The following is a 20,184-nucleotide window of genomic DNA, read 5'->3' as shown; positions in this document are numbered from 1 at the left end:
CCCTACAGTCTGGATCCTGTTGTCTGAGCCTGCAAAGGCCTCTTCTCTAGGCATACTGCATACCCAATGTACATATTACTGGGCCCCTGGGTGATGAATGGGCAGCTATTTGGGCGGGTGGTATTGACAGAGTTTCCAGATGTGGGGCTAAAGTGTTGGCATGCATGTGTGAGAAACTCTTAACTGGTGTGGGAAGGAGCTGAAGGTAAGATGATAAAAGGTATGTCATATGTCAGCTCCCCAGACCCTCAATATTTTGGTGTAGAATTTTTTTTTTTTTTTTTAATCTTTTTTGAGACAATTTCGCTCTTTCTGCCCGGGCTGGAGTGCAATGGTGCGATCTCGGCTCACTGCAACCTCCGTCTCCCAGGTTCATGTGATTCTCCTGCCTCAGCCTCCCAAGTAGCTGGGATTACAGGCGCCTGCCACCATGCCCGGCTAATTTTTTTTTGTATTTTTAGTAGAGACGGGGTTTGATAGCCTCGATCTCTTGACTTCGTGATCTGCCCACCTCGGCCTCCCAAAGTGTTGGGATTACAGGCGTGAGCCACTGTGCCCGGCCATTCTGGTGTCAATTCTTAGGAGTCAAAAAGTCTACATTTTGGCCGGGCACAGTGGCTCACGCCTGTAATTCCAGCACTTTGGGAGGCTGAGGCAGGCGGATCACGAGGTCAGGAGATCGAGATCACGATGAAACCCCGTCTCTACTAAAAATACAAAAAATTAGCTGGGCGCAGTGGTGGGTGCCTGTAGTCCCAGCTACTCGGGAGGCTGAGGCAGGAGAATGGCGTGAACCCAGGAGGCGGAGCTTGCAGTGAGTGGAGATTGCGCCACTGCACTCCAGCCTGGGCGACAGAGCAAGACTCCGTCTCAAAAAGAAAAAAAAAAAAAAGTCTACATTTCAACCTGCCCTTCCAGCTGATGACAGTACACTTGTGAAAGTAAAAGGAAACAATGTATATTATATAATAAGTTTGTTAGCTTGCTTTATGACATAAATATTCACACATCTACAGTCTTGTTCCAGGTCCAGTAAATGTTAGGAATGAGTATGTATACAAAAACTGCCATAAAAAAATTGTATCTTCTTAATGTTCATTAATGTATTTGAGTTGATTTTATTGAGAGCTCTTACTGATAATTTCTTACCTGTTCTTTCACTGGAGTATTAACATTAGACAGGCACTGCTGGCAAACAGCCAAAAAGGATTTCACCGTTTTCCTCAATACCAACAAATCCTCCTGTAAGACACATTCAAATTTGCAAGCGTGAATTACAGGATCACAGAAAACTGATCTAGAAGAAACAGTAAGTGGAAAATAGCAAAACTGGCTTATTCTCAAGGAAATTCATATAACCAATTTAATGTTGGGAACCATTTAATGTAGTCATTTCTTAGTTATCTGTCCTAATAGAAGGGGTAGTGACATTGACACCTAAAACAGTTATAGTTAGCTATGGAATACTCAGTATGATTGTTTTCAAAAGATTTCCTTTATAAATATGGTTTACTTAGGTTGATTAAAATTGCTAGTCATTCCTGTGACACACATTACTGCTAGTAAAGTGAGGCAGCAGAGCAGCACACTGAAAAAACTCAATTAGGCAACAAATGTGTACTGAATTTCTCTTATATCTCAGCACTCTGCAAAATGTCAGGGGAAGAAAGATAAATTTAACACAGTGCCATGCCCTCAAATAGTTAATATTCTAGCAGACAGACCAATTACAGAGATGAAGTGTTCAGTTATTGTATTAACTCTAACTGTAGCAAAATTGGAGAAATCTTCATAGGAGGATGGGCTTTAATCTAAGGTTGAATGGGTAAATGGATTTAATTAGATGGCCAGGTAAGATTCCATAAAGAACATTTGAAAAGACCAAAAGGAAATTTCAAGTCGAGTGCAGTGGCTCATGCCTGCAATCCCAGTGCTTTGGGAGGCCCAGGTGAGAGGATTGCTTGAATCCAAGAGTTTGAGACCAGTGTGGGCAACACAGAAAATCAGCTGCGTAAGGTGGAGCATGCCTGTAGTCCGAGTTACTGGGGAGGCTGAGGCAGGAAGATCACTTGAGCCCATGGGGTCAAGGCTGAAGTGAGACATGATTGGGCCACTGCATTCTAGCCTGGGTGACAGAGCAAGACCCTGGCTTAAAATATTTTAAATTTATTGGGTGCTTACAACCCATCAGGCACTGGTTTAAGGGCTATTATATAGTTTAACATTTACACTGATCCTAAGAAACAGTAATTATTAGCGAGGGGTTGAAACTAGGACTATCTGATATAAGAGCTCATATTCTTCTCATTGACTAATGAGTAAGACACATGCAGATACCAACATTTAAAACTGTAATGAAGAGTAATTACCTGAGGAAAGGCTAATGTAGAAACACTTAAAAAGTACTCAACTAAAACTCTTTAAGCCACTCTATTTTATACAGATGACAGCACTTAGTCTTTTTGGGGATCTTTACATCCCAAATAATGACACTTCAAAAATTACACACATATTTTCTTTTGCTAACATGAGTACAGTATGTGGAAGAAGGAGCGAGTTCATCTTGTGGAGAGCAGTAAAAAGGACATCCTCTTGAGAACTTTTCATGTTTCTGCAGATAAATATCTAATAACCAAACTTCAACATTCCTGAAACTTCTTTAATTTTAAACATTCAAAATACATTGAGGGAAACAGATAAGGGAAAAGGCAACTGCAATATAGTGTAAAGAGTGCTATGGTAGGAGAAAACATGGGCCCCATGTTGGAAAATCTAACTCAGAGTCAAAAGTAGTCATGGAAGAGTTCCCAAAGAAGATAACACGTAAGCTGAGTCCTGAAGGAGAAAAATAATCTAGCTACAGAAAAAGGTATTCCAGGTAAGGCACAGATATTCAAAAAAGCAGAGGTGGCTGGGTGCGGTGGCTCACGCCTGTAATCCCAGCACTTTGGGAGGCTGAGACAGCCAGATCACCTGAGGTCAGGAGTTAGAGACCAATCTGGCCAACATGATGAAACCCTGTCTCTACTAAAAATAGAAAAATTAGCCGTGTGTGGTGGTGCATGCCTGTAATCCCAGCTACTCGGGAGGCTGAGGCAGGAGAATGGCTTGAATTTGGGAGGCAGAGGTTGCAGTGAGCCGAGATTGCGCCACTGCACCCCAGCCCGGGCAACAGAGCAAGACTCCATCTCAAAAAAAAAAAAAAAAAGAGTGCAGAGGTGCTTTTGAGGAACTGTTAATTTATTGTAGCTGGGGTATAAATAGGGAAGACAGCAGCAAGAAAAAAAGCTAAAGAAGAATAAAACCATTTGCATTTACATAGAAGACCATTTAAAATATCACGTTAAATCATTTGAATATTGTCCTGCTGGCAATAAGGAACTACTGAAGAAGGATTTTTAGCATGACAGTGCTAAAATTTTGTGTAAATGAATCATATTCTAAAGACAATGGAGAATGATGTGGAATAGGCCAGTTAGAGTAGTCACATCTTTCGTTGAGAGCTGGTATGTACCACATACTGTGTTCCCAGGACTATAAATTTACATTTCACCATCACTCTACAAAGTAAATGGTAATATTCCTGGTTTTATAGACAAGAAAACTGATATTCACAGCACCCATAGATGCTAAGTGACAGAGCAAGGATCCAAACGTGGGACTGTTCTTAATCATTACTGTGTATTTTATTGCATATGAACAAAGGCCATAGGATTTTTTTTTTTTTTTTTTTTTTGAGACGGAGTCTCACTCTGTCACCCAGGCTGGAGTGCAGTGGTGCGACCTCGGCACACTGCAGCCTCTGCCTCCTGGGTTCAAGCAATTCTGCTGCCTCAGCCTCCTGAGTAGCTGGGACTACAGGTGTGTGCTGCCATACCTGGCTAATTTTTGTATTTTTAGTAGATACGGGGTTTCACCATGTTGGCCAAGATGGTCTTGATCTCCTGACCTTGTGATCCGCCAGTCTTGGCCTCACAAAGTGCTGGGATTACAGGCGTGAGCCACTGTGCCCAGCCAGGGATAATTTAGAATGAGGGCCTGAAAATAATATATTGGCTCTAAAGATATGGATAGATGAAAGATAAAGCAGTAGAACTGATAGAATTTAGGGAGCAATCGGGTAGAGGCTGTTGATGATTACTCCTTAATTTCTAGGGAGCTGCCTACTAGAGGAATTGTGGTATTAAGTCATCAAGATAAAAAACACAGGAACAGGCCAGGCATGATGGTTCACGCCTGTAATCTGAGCACTTTGGGAGGCTGAGGCTGGCGGATCACCTGAGGTCAGGAGTTCAAGACCAGCCTGGGCAACATGGTGAAACCCAGTCTCTACTAAAAATATAAAAATGAGCCGGACGTGGTGGTGGGCACCTGTAATCCCAACTATTCAAGAAGCTGACGCAGGAGAATTGCTTGAATGCAGAAGGCGGAGGTTGCAGTGAGCTGAGATTGATTGTGCCACTGCACTCCAGCCTGAGAGACAGAGTAAGACCCTGTCTCCAAAAAAAAAAAAAAAAAAAAAAAAAAAAAGAAACATAGGAACAAATGCAGTTAGTAATAGTTAAATTTTAGAGATGATGATTTTGAGATCCCTAATAGATAGCTTGAAGATGTCTAGTAGGCAGCTGGGTATAGGAGTTCAAAGCCCAAGAGAAAGAATTTGAGTAAGAATAAGGATTTGGAAGTCTTCAGCATTTAGATAGCAACAGATGTGTCAGAATTGGATGAGACTGCTCAAGGAGAATACACAGAGAAAGATGACAGCAAGTATCTTGGGAAATACCAATATTTGAAAGATGAATGACAAAGAAGAGCTTATGAAGAAATCTAAGAAATTATTTGAGAAGTAGAAATAAAACCAGGAGAATATGATATCCCGGAGGTAAGAAAACATTAAAAAATGAATAATTAACAATGACAAATGCCACAGAGAGATAAGAGATAAGGATTAAAAGTGCCCCAGGGATATAGCAATTATGAAGCTGTGGGTAACCTTGGGGAGAGCACTTTCAATGGAGTTATGAGTGCTGAGTCAGACTGCAGTGAGCTGAAAGGAAGATAAGGAAGAAGTCAACTCTTTCAAAAAAGTATGATTATAAAGAGTCAGTGAAAAATAGGATGGGGCTGATAGAAGTCTTTTAAGGTTGATGGATTTTTTTTTGGTCACTCGACCTTTTTAATAGAAAAGATTTGAGAATGTTTGCTGAATGAAAAGTAGTTAAAAGAACAAAAAGCAAGCAATGCTATTAACTAGCTATATGATCTCAGAAAAATTATTTTACATCTCAGGATTAAAGATATTTAAATCTATAAACAAGAGAGTTGAACTAGGTATTCTGAGGTTCTATGTTACTCTGATTCTGCTAAATTAACTCTAGGAAACTCAAATGAGAACAGATAGCTGTCAACTTATAAACCTTCCAGTATTCAAAGGAACACTGTTCCACTGTTAGTACCTAAAATAGTGCTTTGCATATAGTAGGTATTTAATAAATAGTTACTGAATGAAATGTTGGTATACTTAATATGGATGTTTACCACAATCCTAGGGGCAACTTATAATGTGTTCATTTCATCAAACAATAAATAATTGTTGAGTTTTTAAGAAATGATGCTAAGAGTTACTAATGTTCCTTTACTCCCTCAGATTTCTTGATTAGTATATAAAAATGTCTAGGGAATCAGCCATCTTAGGAGTTGGAGGCAAAAGATTCCTTTAAAGGTTGAGCACAAAGCAAATGTGTCTTATGTAAAATGATTACTTCCCAAAACATCTAAAGAGTAGTACATTTAATACCACAAATAAGTAAGTAACCTACTGATGAACTAATTAACAGTAGTATTTTAAGAGACGCTGGAAACGTGAAACAACCAAGGAAACAGAAGAAATTAAAGGCTTTCTTTCTTTTTTTTTTTTGAGACAGAGTTTTGCTCTTATTGCCCAGGCTGGAGTGCAGTGGCGCTATCTTGGCTCACTGCAACCTCCGCCTCCTGGGTTCAAGTGATTCTCCTGCCTCAGCCTCCCGAAAAGCTGGGATTACAGGTGCCCACTGCCACGCCCAGCTACTATTTTTTTTCTTGTATTTTTAGTAGAGACAGGGTTTCGTCATGTTGACCAGGCTGGACTCGAACTCCTGACCTTAGGTGATCCACTCGTCTCGGCCTCCCAAAGTGCTGGGATTAGAGGCATGAGCCACCACGCCTGGCCAGGCTTTCTTTATTGTTATTATTTTTTCCTCTGTTTCCAATGGGGATGGACTACAGACCTTCTTTAGCAATAAAGTTTGGCCTAGATTTGGATGCAACCTAAATATTATTTGAGTGCTCATGAAAGTTAATTTAATTGTAACTATATTCCACTGAGAGAGTTATACATACTGACAGATTTGGGTAAATGAGCACAGATATTGTATACTTAACAAAGTTAGCTAATCTCTTACAGTAAATCCTTTGAACAGTTGGGAAGAGAATTTAGCTTCCTGAGAATTTCAGAACTCAGTGCTTTTATTCATCCACTTCATGATGTTGGCCTGTTACTATATTTCATTTCATTTAAGTAGTGGGAATTATGATTCCCAGGACTGTGATTTTGCTCAAGTTGAGGAAGGCTGCCATTACTGGGTCATGTGATAGTAAGTATCTATAAATTTTCAGGGTGTTAGATCAAGATTTTGAAATTAGTTCAGGATTTGCCAATTTAAGACTCTAATAGTAGGAAAACAAAGAAGTCTCATAGAGTTAGCTTTAGTCTTAACGCCCTTAAAGAACAATAGATAATATTCAAGAGAAAAAGAAAAAGAAATATAAAAAGATTTGGAATAGGGCAAATTATAAGAGCTTGTTCTAAATAGGTGAAAATTAGCACATTAACTACGAATTCTTTTAAAATATAAATCACTGACAGCTTTTTAATTTGAAAAAAGTTACATTCCTCATATTATGGATACTGTCACTTCTCATCTGCTATAATAGCTGTAATTCATTATGAAAAAAAGTAAATGTGCTTAACTTACTTCATTTTATCTGGGCCAGAATGCAGTAATAATAAAAGTTAACATTTATCCACACTTGCTACTTGCCAGGCACTAATCTAAATTTTTCACAGATTAACAACTGATCCTTACAACTGTGATAGGTATTGGTATTATCACCCCCACTTTACGTATAAAGAAACAGGCACGGCCGGGCACGGTGGCTTACGCCTGTAATCCCAGCACTTTGGGAGGCCGAGGTGGGCGGATCACGAGGTCAGGAGATCGAGACCATCCTGGCTAACACGGTGAAATCCCGTCTCTACTAAAAGTACAAAAAATTAGCTGGGCGTGGTGGCAGGCGCCTGTAGTCCCAGCTACTCGGGAGGCTGAGGCAGGAGAATGGCATGAACCCAGGAGGCAGAACTTGCAGTGAGCTGAGATCGCGCCACTGTACTCCAGCCTGGGCAACAGTGCAAGACTCCATCTCAAAAAAAAAAAAAAAAAAGAAACAGGCACAGAGATGTTAAGCAACAGGCCCAAAGACACACAGCCATTAAGTAGCAAAGTGAAATAACAAAAGCAGTCTGCCTCCAGACTGTGGTCTTAACAAGTATGCTATAATGACTCTTCAATATGATAAAATTAATATGTGGCAACTTGCAGAGACAGGCAGCATTATGAAAGTAAGAAATTTGGCTGGGTGTGGTAGCTCACGCCTGTAATCTCAGCACTTTGGGAGGCTGAGGTGAGTGGATCACCTGAGGTCAGGAGTTCGCGACCAGCCTGGCCAACATGGCAAAACCCTGTCTCTACTAAAAATACAAAAACTGCCGGGGGTGGTGGCACATGTCTGTAGTCCTAGCTACTCCAGAGGCTGAGACAGGAGAACTGCTTGAACCTTGGAGGTGTAGGTTGCAGTGAGCAAAGATTGCACCATTGCACTCCAGCCTGGGCAACAGAGCAAGACTCCGTCTCAAAAAGAAAAAAAAAAAAAAAAAAAAAAGAAATTTGAGGCCAGGCGTGGTGGCTCACACCTGTAATCTTAGCACTTTGGGAGGCCAAGGCGGGTGGACCACTTGAGGTCAAGAGTTTGATACCAGCCTGGCCAAACAGGTGAAACCCCATCTCTACCAAAAATACAAAAAATTAGACAGACGTGGTGGCACACACCTTTAGTCCCATACTCTGGAGGCTAAGGCAGAAGGATCACTTGAGCCTGCGAGGCAGAGGCTGCAGTGAGCTGAGATTACTCCACTGCACTCCAGCCTGGGCAACAGAGTGAGACTCCATTTCAAGAAAAAAAAAAAAAGTAAGAAATTTGAAAGTTGAATTACTCAAATATATTTATATATAAACAAAAAAGCCAGTTAACTCACTAGACATTGAAAAAGAATAATACAAGAACAAGATATGCTGATTATACAGACTGTCATTTTAAGAAACTAGAATACAATGGAATTTTACTTCCACAAATCCCCTTTCTAGTCAGATTACCTGGATTATAGGAGTGGGAACTGAAGTTAATGGGTGAATACAGAAGAGTAATCTATGCTATTTTATCTCACTTCTCTTAGTTCATATAAAATGTCCTTATATTGATGCTTCCTTTCAAATTTCCTTTTCCTAAATGAAACCAATATTTTATCTTATTTTTAGAAAGCAGCACAGCATCAAAAGCACTCTTTCTGGCTGGGTGGGACAATTCACACCTATGATCCCAGTACTTTGGGAGGGGGAGGCAGGAGGAACGCTTGAGGCCAGGAGTTCAAGAACAGCCTGGGCAACAAAACAAGACCTGTCTCTGCAATATATCAGCCAGGTGTGGTGACATGCACCTATAGTCCCAGCTACTCAGGAGGCTGAGGCGGGAGGATCTCTTGAGCCTAGGAGATTGAGGCTGCAGTGAGCCATGACTGTGCCCCTGCACTCTGGCCTGAGCAACAGAGTGAGACCCTGTCTCTACAGAAAACCAACTTTTTCCTAGATTAGCTGCAGAAAGGAATTCAGACGGCTCAAGTAGTAAGATCACACTGAGATGTAAATCATGGTATCGTGGTTATATTTTGCATCAATTTTGCAAGTAGCTTTATTAGATTGGCTAAGGTTTTTGCTTCGTGGTAGGTCTAGTGAAACCGAGAATTAGAAGACTGAAACCTACATATACCCATATACAAAAGGGCTAAAATAGTTTCAGTTTATCAGTGATCTATTAACCAAGATAAGAGGAGAAACCTCTTAAAGAGACAGAGTCTCACTATGCCTCCCAGGCTGGAGTGCGGTGGTACAATCATAGCTCAGTGTGGCCTTGAACTCCTGGGCTCAAGTGATCCTCTTGTCTCAGCCTCCCAAGCGGCTGGGAATACAGATGTGTGCTACCACACCTGGGCTAATTTTATATTTTTTGTAGAGACAAGGTCTTGATATGTTGCTCAGGCTGACTTTGAACTCCTGGGCTCAAACAATCCTCCTGCCTTAGCCTCTCAAAGTGCTGGGCTTACGGGCATTAGCCGCCATGCTTGGCCAAGAAGAGAAACCTCTTTCAACAAATTAAGTTGACGTTTTTAAAATACAGTCTTGGCCGGGCGCAGTGGCTCATGCCTGTAATCCCAGCACTTTGGCAGGCCGAGGCAGGCGGATCACAAGGTCAGGAGTTCGAGACCAGCCTGGCCAATATGGTAAAACACCATCTCTACTAAAAATACAAAAAAAATTAGCTGGGTGTGGTGGTACATGCCTGTAATCCCAGCTACTCAGGAGGCTGAGGCAGGAGAATTGCTTGAACCCGGGAGGCGGAGGTTGTGGTGAGCCGAGATCGTGCCACTGCACTCCAGCCTGGGTGACAGAGTGAGACTCTGTCTCAAAAATAAATAAATAAAAATAAAATAAAATAAAATACAGTCTTGTCAGCAAGACAAGACTTCATTGTCATCAACAATGAAGAACCCCAAATATGGAAGGCACAATTAAGCTGGTGAATTTATCATATAAGCTATATTAGAAAGAAGCTTTCCTAAAGGCACAAAGGCTCAACTCTGACATCTTAGGAAGAAAAAAGATCTTTAAATGTAGACTGACCCATAACAGCAAACTATATGATTACAGTCAGTGAGGAAAGGCAAGGGAGTTTAATTCCTATATACACAAAAACAGAAGTATATAGATTTTAAATGTGTGATTCCTTTTAATTTTCTTCCACAATAGTAGCCAGCACTACAGGCACACACCACTACACCTACCTAATTTTTTTTTTTTTTTTTGTATTTTTTTGTAGAGACCAGGTACCACCATGTTGCCCAGGCTTTGTTCCAAAATTTTACATGGCTAGTGGAGGACCAAGTTTAGTTGAGTTTTCATCCATAGCTATGAAATACTGTTAACATAATCACAGTCAGAAAATGAAGCCATGGAAAAACTAATTAGTAAACACATAAAACTTTAGCTCAACATTATCTGACAAATACAGATTTTTGGAATGGGCAGAAATAAACAGTAAAGTAGCAAAACAAGGACCTAGACCAGATAAAAATTCTCAGAATACAAAAATAAAGCCTGCTAAAAATTTAGTGATCAATTTTCATGATGACAAGGAAGCACAAAACTAAACTTCTGCTTACCCAGAAAAGGCAAATATGTTTTTCTAACTGACAAAGTTTGGTAAACAAGGCCAAGAAGTTAACTTATTAGGCCACTGGTTGGCAAACTTTTTGTATTAAGGATCAGATAGTAAATATTTTAGGCTTTGCAGTCCATATGGTCTGGATCCAACTACTTAACTGTCAGTGTAGCATGAAAGTAGTCCTAGATAGTACATAAATCAATGAGCATGGTTGTGTTCCAATAAAACATCATTTACAAAAACACATCAGGTCAGATTTGGCCCATGGTCTGAAGTTTGCTGAGCCTGTTCTGAGCTATAAAGATCTTTGGAGACAAACTGTATTATGTTTCTTTGTACCTACCACAGTGACTAATATATAACAAGGTTCATTAAATTACTTTTCACCTGAAGTAAGTTATTATCCATACTATATATAAAACAGAACTAAATTCATTCACTCGGAACAAGTGACAAAAAGAACAAGACACAAAAGGCCCCACCACTGTAGAAGGGGAAACACTATGCTCTATTTCTGAGATTGTTTTCTTGTAAGAGTAATTGCTACTGGCAACTTTCTTCAGTGGGATAGGGGGAGAGTGTGCAACTTTTGTGAATATACAATAAAACGACTATTGGATATTTAAACCCCAAATGTAATACCTAGTTTTCAGTGTTGTTGCTGCTCTTGGCGATCTGAATCCCCACCTGCTGACTCCTGCCATTGCCTCAAAGGCTAATCCACTTATGATCCAGGAACCCTTAAGCTGCCTACTGTAGTTCCAAAACATCTTCTGATTTCTTTCCTGTAGTATACAAAGATGAAGGAAGCTAAAGAAGGAGTCAGAGGAACAGGGGAAAAGCAGTGACTGTTAGGACCAAAGTGAGAGACTTGAATTCCCAAATTATCCCAAAAATTCAGATGGAGGACTAAATCTATCACACTGTATCCCAAACCTACACTACCCATCAAGTATGTTTATGTATGCCCATAGCCTCAGGCAATAGTTCAATAGTTCATTTTGGTTTGGGCAGGGGAGAAGACTACAAAAGCAAAGATTAGGACTGCGATTTAATGCCAACAAAATAACATTTACTATTAATTCAAACACTTCTTTCAATTTAATCTTCTCAACAAACCTATCCAGCAGTGAGTATCATTCTCATTTTATATACCGGGAAAGTGAAGCTCAAGGTGAAGTACCTTGCTTATCTTGCCACAGGTGGTAAGAAGTGGAGTAAAAATTCGAACTCAATTTTAACTCCAAAGACCATGTTCCAACACACACAAAAAATGCTGGAAACAGAAGAACTGGGAGCTGCTTTTTTTTTTTTTTTTTTTTTTTTTTTGAGACGGAGTCTTGCTCTGTTGCCCAGGCTGGAGTGCAGTGGTGCGATCTTGGCTCACTGCAACCTCCGCCTCCTGGGTTCAAGCGATTCTCCTGCCTCAGCCTCCTGAGTAGCTGGGATTACAGGCATGCACCACCACGCCCAGCTAATTTTTATATTTTTAGTGGAGACAGGGTTTCACCATGTTGGTCAGGCTCATCTCGAACTCCTGGCCTTCAGATCCGCCCACCTCGGCCTCCCAAAGTGCTGAAATTACAGGCATCAGCCACCGCACCCGGCAGGGAGCTACTTATACAGATAAATTGTGTAAGCAACAAGAAGTCATTTAACAAACAACTAGTAACTGTTACTTATTAGGAAAAACAATTTTTAATGAAAAACCTACTGTAGAAAGGAAAATGCATTACTGTACCACTTAGGGGATATTAAGCAGGATAAGATACCTATTTCTTTTTTACTCAAATAACCTGACAGGAAAGGAAACTTCTTTTATCATTAATTTTGGTGGGGGAAATCTCAAATCTCTGTACTAGAAAGTGCTACGTTTTGTCTAAATATTCTTTTTTTTATATATAATAACTTTAAAAAAAAGAGATGGGATCTCACTATTTTGGCCAAGTTGGTCTTGAACTCCTGGCCTCAACCAATCCTCCTGCCTCATCCTCCCAAAATGTCTAAATATTCTTAATATTGGTTTAGGCTTCTGATAAGCTTAGTGAAAACATATTTTTACATTGTAATACTTGTTATTTAGAATTAATCATCTTGGTCCTGCCTTGTTACTTAGATCATGAAGTATTAAATGTCATAAGAAGTTTGGATGTTTGTAAACTAGGCTACTGTCTCTTAAGAAGTAAAAACAGCATTCACTGGGGACAGGTTAGTGAGGCTGAGAAGGCCTTATGCTTTATTTATTTATTTATTTATGTAATTTTTTTTGAGACTGAGTCTCACTCTGTCACCCAGGGTGGCGTGCAGTAGCGTGATCTCCACCTCCCAGTTCAAGCAATTCTCCTGTCTCAGCCTCCTGAGTAGCTGGGACTACAGGCGCACACCACCACATTTGGCTAATTTTTTTGTATTTTTAGTAGAGACGGGGTTTCACCATATTGGTCAGGCTGGATTTATTTTTATCATTATTCTTTTTTGAGATGGATTCTTGCTTTGTCGCCCAGGCTGGAGTGCAGTGGTGTCATCTCAGTTCACTGCAGCCTCCACCTCCTGGGTTCCAGCAATTCTCCTGCCTCGGCTTTCCGAGTAGCTGGGATTACAGGCGTGTGCCACCACACCTGGTTAATTTTTGTATTTTTAGTAGAGATGGGGTTTTACCATGTTGGCCAGGCTGGTCTCAAACTCCTGACCTCAGGTGATCCGCCCGTGTTGGCCCCCCAAAGTGCTGGGATTACAGGTGTGAGCCACTGCCCTGGCCTTATGCTATTTTTTTTCTTCTTTTTTGAGATGCAGTCTCACTCTGTCGCCCAGGCCGGAGTGCGGTGGCATGATCTTGGCTCACTGCAACCTCCGCCTCCTGGGTTCCAGCAATTCTTCTGCCTCAGCCTCCCGAGTAGCTGGGACTACAGGTGCCCACCACCACACCTGGCTAATTTTTTCTATTTTTGGTAGAGATGAGGTTTCACCATATTGGCCAGGCTGGTCTTGAACTCCTGACTTTGTGATCTGCCCACCTCGGCCACCCAAATTGCTGGGATTACAGATGTGAGTCACCGCACCCGGCCCCTTATGCTATTTTTAAAGACAGAATTCTCGACCAGCAAGCAAGCCTGTATACCTAGAGGCTCAGGGATAGGGCTGCAAACACAACATGGTACTCTTAATGGAATGCTGAAACTATGACTTGTAAGTTGTTTTCTGAATTGAAGATATTTATTTCTGGTTTTCAGAGAATTTTAAAATATTGGGTTGAATATAATTTTGGAGAAGTTCTGAATTTGGTATGAATAGACACCTACTTTTACATTCCAGATTCTTTTAAATGAATATTCTCAGAGCTGAACATGAAATGGATATTAAACAAGACCTGTATCTTTCTCCTCTAACTTTTCTAGACCAGCCAATCAGGCGCTTATGATTGGACGTAATATTAACAGGAACACATGTATTAAAGAACAACTCTGGAGTCACGGAATGACCGAAAGGAAAGGCTTAGAAATAACTAATGGAACAGAATTTCCAATAAATAAAAGGTGGGGGAAAAGATTCTCTAAGAAAAGAAGTGAAATAAAATGGTTACATGAGACTAAAAATTTGTTCCTACAAGGATCACTATTATTTCTCACGCTTGGCCCCACTCCCTTCCTCTCAAAGCAGTTAACTCTGCAGATAGGGAGTTGCTATCTGTATTTTGTTATTACAGGAATTCCGGGCCAGGACTCTAATGAGCTATCTCTTGCTCACTGCTATTCTGAAGGAATGGGTAGGGAAGAGGAGAGAAAGAGCTACAGAAAGCAGCCTGTAGATTTTTACACATCTGAGCCTATCTCTAACACATGTGTAGGAATGCATGTTTGTGGGAAGGATAGCAAGGTTAAACATGTCTTCTCATGGGGCTTGGCCACTATCAGCCCCACCTTCACCCTTACTGCTCTTTTCTCCAGTCTGTTTGGAGGTCAACAAGTTGGAATTTTCAGAGGAGAACCTTTAGTCAAGACAGTGATGGAAGGACAAATTTTAAAGCTAAATACCTCAATAATAATTGGACTTGTAGCTACCTAGGGTATACTGACTTTCTTTGACATAAAGGATTTGAAACAGGGTGAGGGTCCAGAGGTAGGGATGTTTGGCCCAGGCCCTCCCTACTGTAGTCTAGAACAGAAACATGCAGGGTAAGGCAGAGAGAGTAGCACAAATATAAGACTATAGAAAGCAGGACAGCTCCTCCCAGGAGAGAAAAAAAATAAGGATAAATTCTAGATCCACAGGCCAAAGAAAGTAATAGGGCATTATTTTAGCACCCCCCCACCTTTTTTTTTTTTTTTTTTTTGAGACACAGTCTCACTCTGTCGCCAAGCTGGACTGCAGTGGCATAATCTCGGCTCACTGCAACCTCCGCCTCCTGGGTTCAAGAGATTCTCCTGCCTCAGCCTCCCAAGTAGCTGGGACTACAGTTGCGTGCCACCATGCCCAGCTAACTTTTGTATTTTTAGTAGAGACAGGGTTTCACCATGTTGGCCAGGATGGTCTTGATCTCTTGACCTCGTGATCTGCCTGCCTCGGCCTCCCAAAGTGCTGGGATTACAGGCATAAGCCACCATGCCCGGCCCATTTTAGCCCTAACTCTTATTTGCCTGGCTCTTTAAATGTCTTTGTATATGTCCAGAAGGAGCTGAAGGAAGAAGGATGTTTTCTGCTACGAAGAAAAAATGAAGGTTACTTCTACAGGACCAGCACTAGGGGGCACTGGAGCAAAGTACACTTAGCATGACCTGTAAGATTGCCCCAGAGCTTCCAACTCTGGGAATTATGGGAACAGAGGAAAACCTATTGGTGAAACCCAGTGCACTTCCATTTCAAATAACGATCGAAGCTTCTTCTTGATATAGTCTTCTCATAAACTTCATTTAATAGTGTTTACTGTTAAGTTAAATTATAACTTGAATTTAAACTTCAATTATAACTACCATTCATAATCTCCTGAGTGTTTATGACAATAGAAAAGAAAAAAATTTTTAGAAAAGTACTCTTTAAAAAGCAATTTGGCAGTATGCATCAAGAACCTTATAAGTATATACAATCACTGACCTAGGAATTCCATTTCTAAGAGTATAATACAAGATGAACCAATGAAAAACATAGAACAAGCTTTTTGCACCAGAATGCCCATCATCACAGCATTAATTTTATTAGTAAAAATATTTAAACTCAAATATCTAACAGCAGAGAGAGGCAAAAAAAATTACGGTATAGCTACACAATAGATTATGCATATATTAAAAATATTTTCTACAAACTTCTTAATAACTGAAGAAAATGTGTTAATTGAAGACAAGATAAAAATTGAAAGTACATTGTAATCTCAATAAAATTACAAATATATTAAAGAAAAAGTACTAAAGAAAATACACCAGGCTGGGCGCAGTGGCTCATGCCTGTAATCCCAGCACTTCGGGAGGCTGAGGCAGGTGGATCACAAGGTCAGGAGATCGAGACCATCCTGGCTAACATGGTGAAACCCCGTCTCTGCTAAAAATACAAAAAATCAGCCAAGCGTGGTGGCATGAGCCTGTAGTCCCAGCTACTGGGGAGGCTGAGGCAGGACAATCACTTCAACCTGGGAGGTGGAGGTTGCAGTGAGCCGAGATTGTGCAACTGCACTCCACCCTGGGTGACAGAGCCAGACTCCATCTCAAAAAAAAAAAAAAGAAAATACACCAAAATATTAACAGTGGTTATCAACAAGTGGTAAGAGTCAGTTTTATTTTGTTTATATTACTATTTTTGTATTTCTTCTCTTATAATGAGCATATGCTCAAGTAGGAGAGCTCAAATTTATGAGAACAACTCTACCTTGTATTTTGTAATAAAAAATAAGCATATTTTATTAATAAAAATGTGACCTCTTGAGAGATTTAAATGTTTCTATAACTGTATCAACGATTACAGAAAGAAAAACAAATAATGGTTGGCTGGCTTGCTCCTTCACTATCTAAATGACCCATTTCATTTTAACATTTTCTCAACAAAATAAAATTACTTTGTGTAACAAACTTTCAGCTTACTTCTAAATGACCAACATTACAAATATTAAATACATTTAACATATATAAATATCCCAGTATCTACCATATTACATTTAAACTTCAGGAAAAAAATTAAGGGGAAAAAATGGATAGAGTTTTAGGTGCATTATCACAGAAGTCCTCCATATACTGTTAGTCCTGGCATTACAAACTGAGCCAACTTTTGTAAAAATACAAAAATTAGCCGGACATGGTGGTGGGTGACTGTAATCCCAGCTACTCAGGAGAGGCTGAGGCAGGAGAATCCTTTGAACCTGGGAGATGGAGCTTGCAGTGAGCTGAGATCATGCCACTGAGCTCCAGCCTGGGTAACAGAGCAAGATTCTGTCTCAAAACAAACAAATGAACAAACAAAATGTAAAACAATAAGGTAATCACAACAACAAAGTCCCCTCCTACGCTTCATTTTTTTTTCCTTTTTTTTTTTTTTTTTTTTTTTGAGACAGAGTCTCACTCTGTTGCTTAGGCTGGAGTGCACTGGCGTAATCTTAGGTCACTGCAATCTCCACCTCCTGTGGGTTCAGGCGATTCTCCTGCCTCAGCCTCCCGAGTAGCTAGGACTACAGGCATGCGTCACTACACTTGGCTAATTTTTATATTTTTAGTAGAGACAGGGTTTCACCATGTTGGTCAGGCTGGTCTCCAACTCCTGACCTCAAGTGATCTGCCCACCTTGGCCTCCTAAAGTGCTAGGATTACAGGCATGAATTACTGTGTCCAGCCTGAAACATGGATTTTTCTTTTTTTTTGAGACGGAGTCTCGCTCTGTTGCCAGGCTGGAGTGCAGTGGTGCAATCTTGGCTTACTGCAACCTCCGCCTCCCGGGTTCAATCGATTCTCCTGCCTCAGCCTCCCGAGTAGCTGGGACTACAGGGACATGCCCATGCCACCATGCCCAGCAAATTTTTGTATTTTTAGTAGAGACGGGGGGTTTCACCATGTTGGTTAGGATAATCTCTATCTCTTGACCTCGTGATCTGCCTGCCCTGGCTTCCCAAAGTGCTGGAATTACAGGCATGAGCCACTGCACCCAGCCGAAACATGAATTTTAAAAGTTTGCATGTGTCTTAAAAATTCATGCTTTTGAAGATTATCACTTAGAGAACCATTTTAAAATTATAGACAGAACTGATGTACGATGACTACTGAATATACGTTGGACTTTTAAAGAAACTACCAACAACTTCAAAATGAGAAGAAATAACTTGAGAGACAAATACCTAAGTACGAAAAATTCCACATACGCTGTAAATGCACACAAAACTATAAATGGTAATCAACTGAATAAAGCACATAAAAGATGCTGCAGCATTCTTTCTGGCATAAAGAAAATCAGTGGGTCACACCTGTAATCCCAGCACTTTGGGAGGCTAAGGTGGGTGGACTGCTTGAGTCTAGAGTTTGAGACTAGCCTGGGTAATATGGTGAAACCTCGTCTCTACAAAAAATACAAAAAAGTAGCCAGGCGTGGCCAGGTGTGGTGGCTCACACCTGTAATCTCAGCAATTTGGGAGGCGAAGACAGGCAGATCACCTGAGGTCGGGAGTTCGAGACCAGCCTGGCCAACATGGTGAAACCCCGTCTCTACTAAACATACAGAAATTAGCCAGGCATGGTGGTAGGCACCAGTAACCCCAGCTACTTGGGATGCTGAGGCAGGAGAATCACTTGAACCTGGGAAGCAGAGACTGCAGTGAACCAAGATCACGCCACTGCACTCTAGCGAGACTCTGTCTCAAAAAAAAAAAAAATGTAGCCAGGCATGGTGGCACACACTTGTAGTCCCAGCTACTTCAGGGGCTGAGGTGGGAGGCCAGGAGGTTGAGGCCACAGTGAGCTGTGACAGTGGGCAACCAGGGTGAGACCCTGTCTCAAAAACAAAACAAAACAAAACAAAACAAAACAAAATCAGTTCTGGTAACCAAATATGCATTGCCAATGAAATATGTAACATGACTAATACAAAAATAAAACTATCTTTTATTAGGCGAATGTGTCAGACAAAAATAGGCAAGGAATTTCAAAATAATTCTGCTGTAAAAAGATTAAAAAATAGAAAATATTCAAAGAAGTCGATTGAAGAATAGAGATTCTCATTCCAATTATGGAATATAGTTGTAAAAAGACAAAATTTAGGCCGGGCACAGTGGCACACACCTGTAATCCCAACACTTTGGGAGGCTGAGGTGGGCAGATCACTTGAGGTCAGGAGTCCGAGACCAGCCTGGCCAACATGGTAAAACCCAGTCTCTACTAAAAATACAAAAAATCCGGGCATGGTGGCATGCACCTGCAATCCCAGCTACTCGGGAGGCTGAGGCAGAAGAGTCGCTTGAACCCGGGAGGTGGAGGTTGCAGTGAGTCAAGATTGCACCACTGCACTCCAGCCTAGGTGACAGAGCGAGACTCCATCTCAATTTAAAAAAAAAAAAAAAGACAAAATTTAAATTATTAATAGATTTACAAGGAGGAATTAACTATCAATTGTGCTGAATTTTTATGGAATAACATATTCTAAATTTACTAAATGCAATAAATCAATATTTAGCCAAAATGCAAGTAACTCAACAAAAATGATGTCTGTGGGAAAAAATATCTAAAACTCAATCAGAAGGGTGAGAATAAAAGCAATTGTGTAAAATTATTAAACCCTTCCTATCAAATTTTAATATATAAATTCAATCTCCTTCGACTTTACCATATTAAAGCACATTTAAAAAAAAGACAAGAGGCTCGCTCTGTCACCCAGGCTGGAATGCAGTGGCAAGATCTTGGCTCACTGCAACCTCTGCCTCCCAGGTTCAAGCGATTCTCGTGCTTCAGCCTCCAAGTAGCTGGAATTACAGATGTGCGCCACGATGCCCAGCTAATTTTGTATTTTTAGTAGAGACAGGGTTTCACCATGTTAGCCAGGCTGGTCTGGAATTCCTGACCTCAGGTGATCCGCCCACCTTGGTCTCCCAAAGTACTAGGATTACAGGCATGAGCCACCAGGCCCAGTGTAACACAGTTTTTTTTTTTTTTTTTTTGAGACAGAGTCTCGCTCTATTGCCCAGGCGGGAGTGCAGCCGTGCGATCTCTCCGCTCACTTCAAGCTCCACCTCCTGGGCTCCAGCTATTCTCCTGCCTCAGCCTCCCAAGTAGCTGGGACTACAGGCGCCTGCCACCACGCCCGGCTAACTTTTTTGTATTTTTAGTATTGACAGGGTTTCACTGTGTTAGCCAGGATGGTCTCGATCTCCTGACCTTGTGATCTGCCCACCTCGGCCTCCCAAAGTGTTGGGATTACAGGCGTGAGCCACCGTGCCCGGTCATTTTCTCTCTTTTTTTTTTTTTTTTTGAGATGGAGTCTCGCTCTGTCACCCAGGCTGGAGTGCAGTGGCATGATCTCGGCTCACTGCAACCTCTGCCTCCTGGGTTCAAGCGATTCTTCTGCCTCAGCCTCCCGAGTAGCTGGGACTACAGACACCCACTACCACACCCAGCTAATTTTTGTATTTTTAGTAGA

At 41.0% G+C, this 20,184-nt stretch overlaps 1 protein-coding gene across 3 annotated transcripts in view; it reads right to left on the bottom strand.

Annotated features, from left to right (window-relative positions):
• STAG1 (stromal antigen 1) overlaps nt 1–20,184 on the bottom strand; it is a 417,686-nt gene that overhangs the window by 42,255 nt on the left and 355,247 nt on the right. For all 3 annotated transcript variants that reach the window (XM_003265265.4, XM_030816776.1, XM_030816778.1), the window contains one exon: nt 1,150–1,242. In XM_003265265.4, coding sequence (XP_003265313.1) covers nt 1,150–1,242 — 93 coding nt within the window. The remainder of the gene's footprint in view (nt 1–1,149; nt 1,243–20,184) is intronic.

Source organism: Nomascus leucogenys, chromosome 8 (genome assembly GCF_006542625.1).
Source record: "Nomascus leucogenys isolate Asia chromosome 8, Asia_NLE_v1, whole genome shotgun sequence".
In the NCBI taxonomy this organism is placed as follows: domain Eukaryota; kingdom Metazoa; phylum Chordata; class Mammalia; order Primates; family Hylobatidae; genus Nomascus; species Nomascus leucogenys.
The sequence above is the reverse complement of the archived record's forward strand: the minus strand, read 5'-3'. Positions and strand labels throughout refer to the sequence as shown.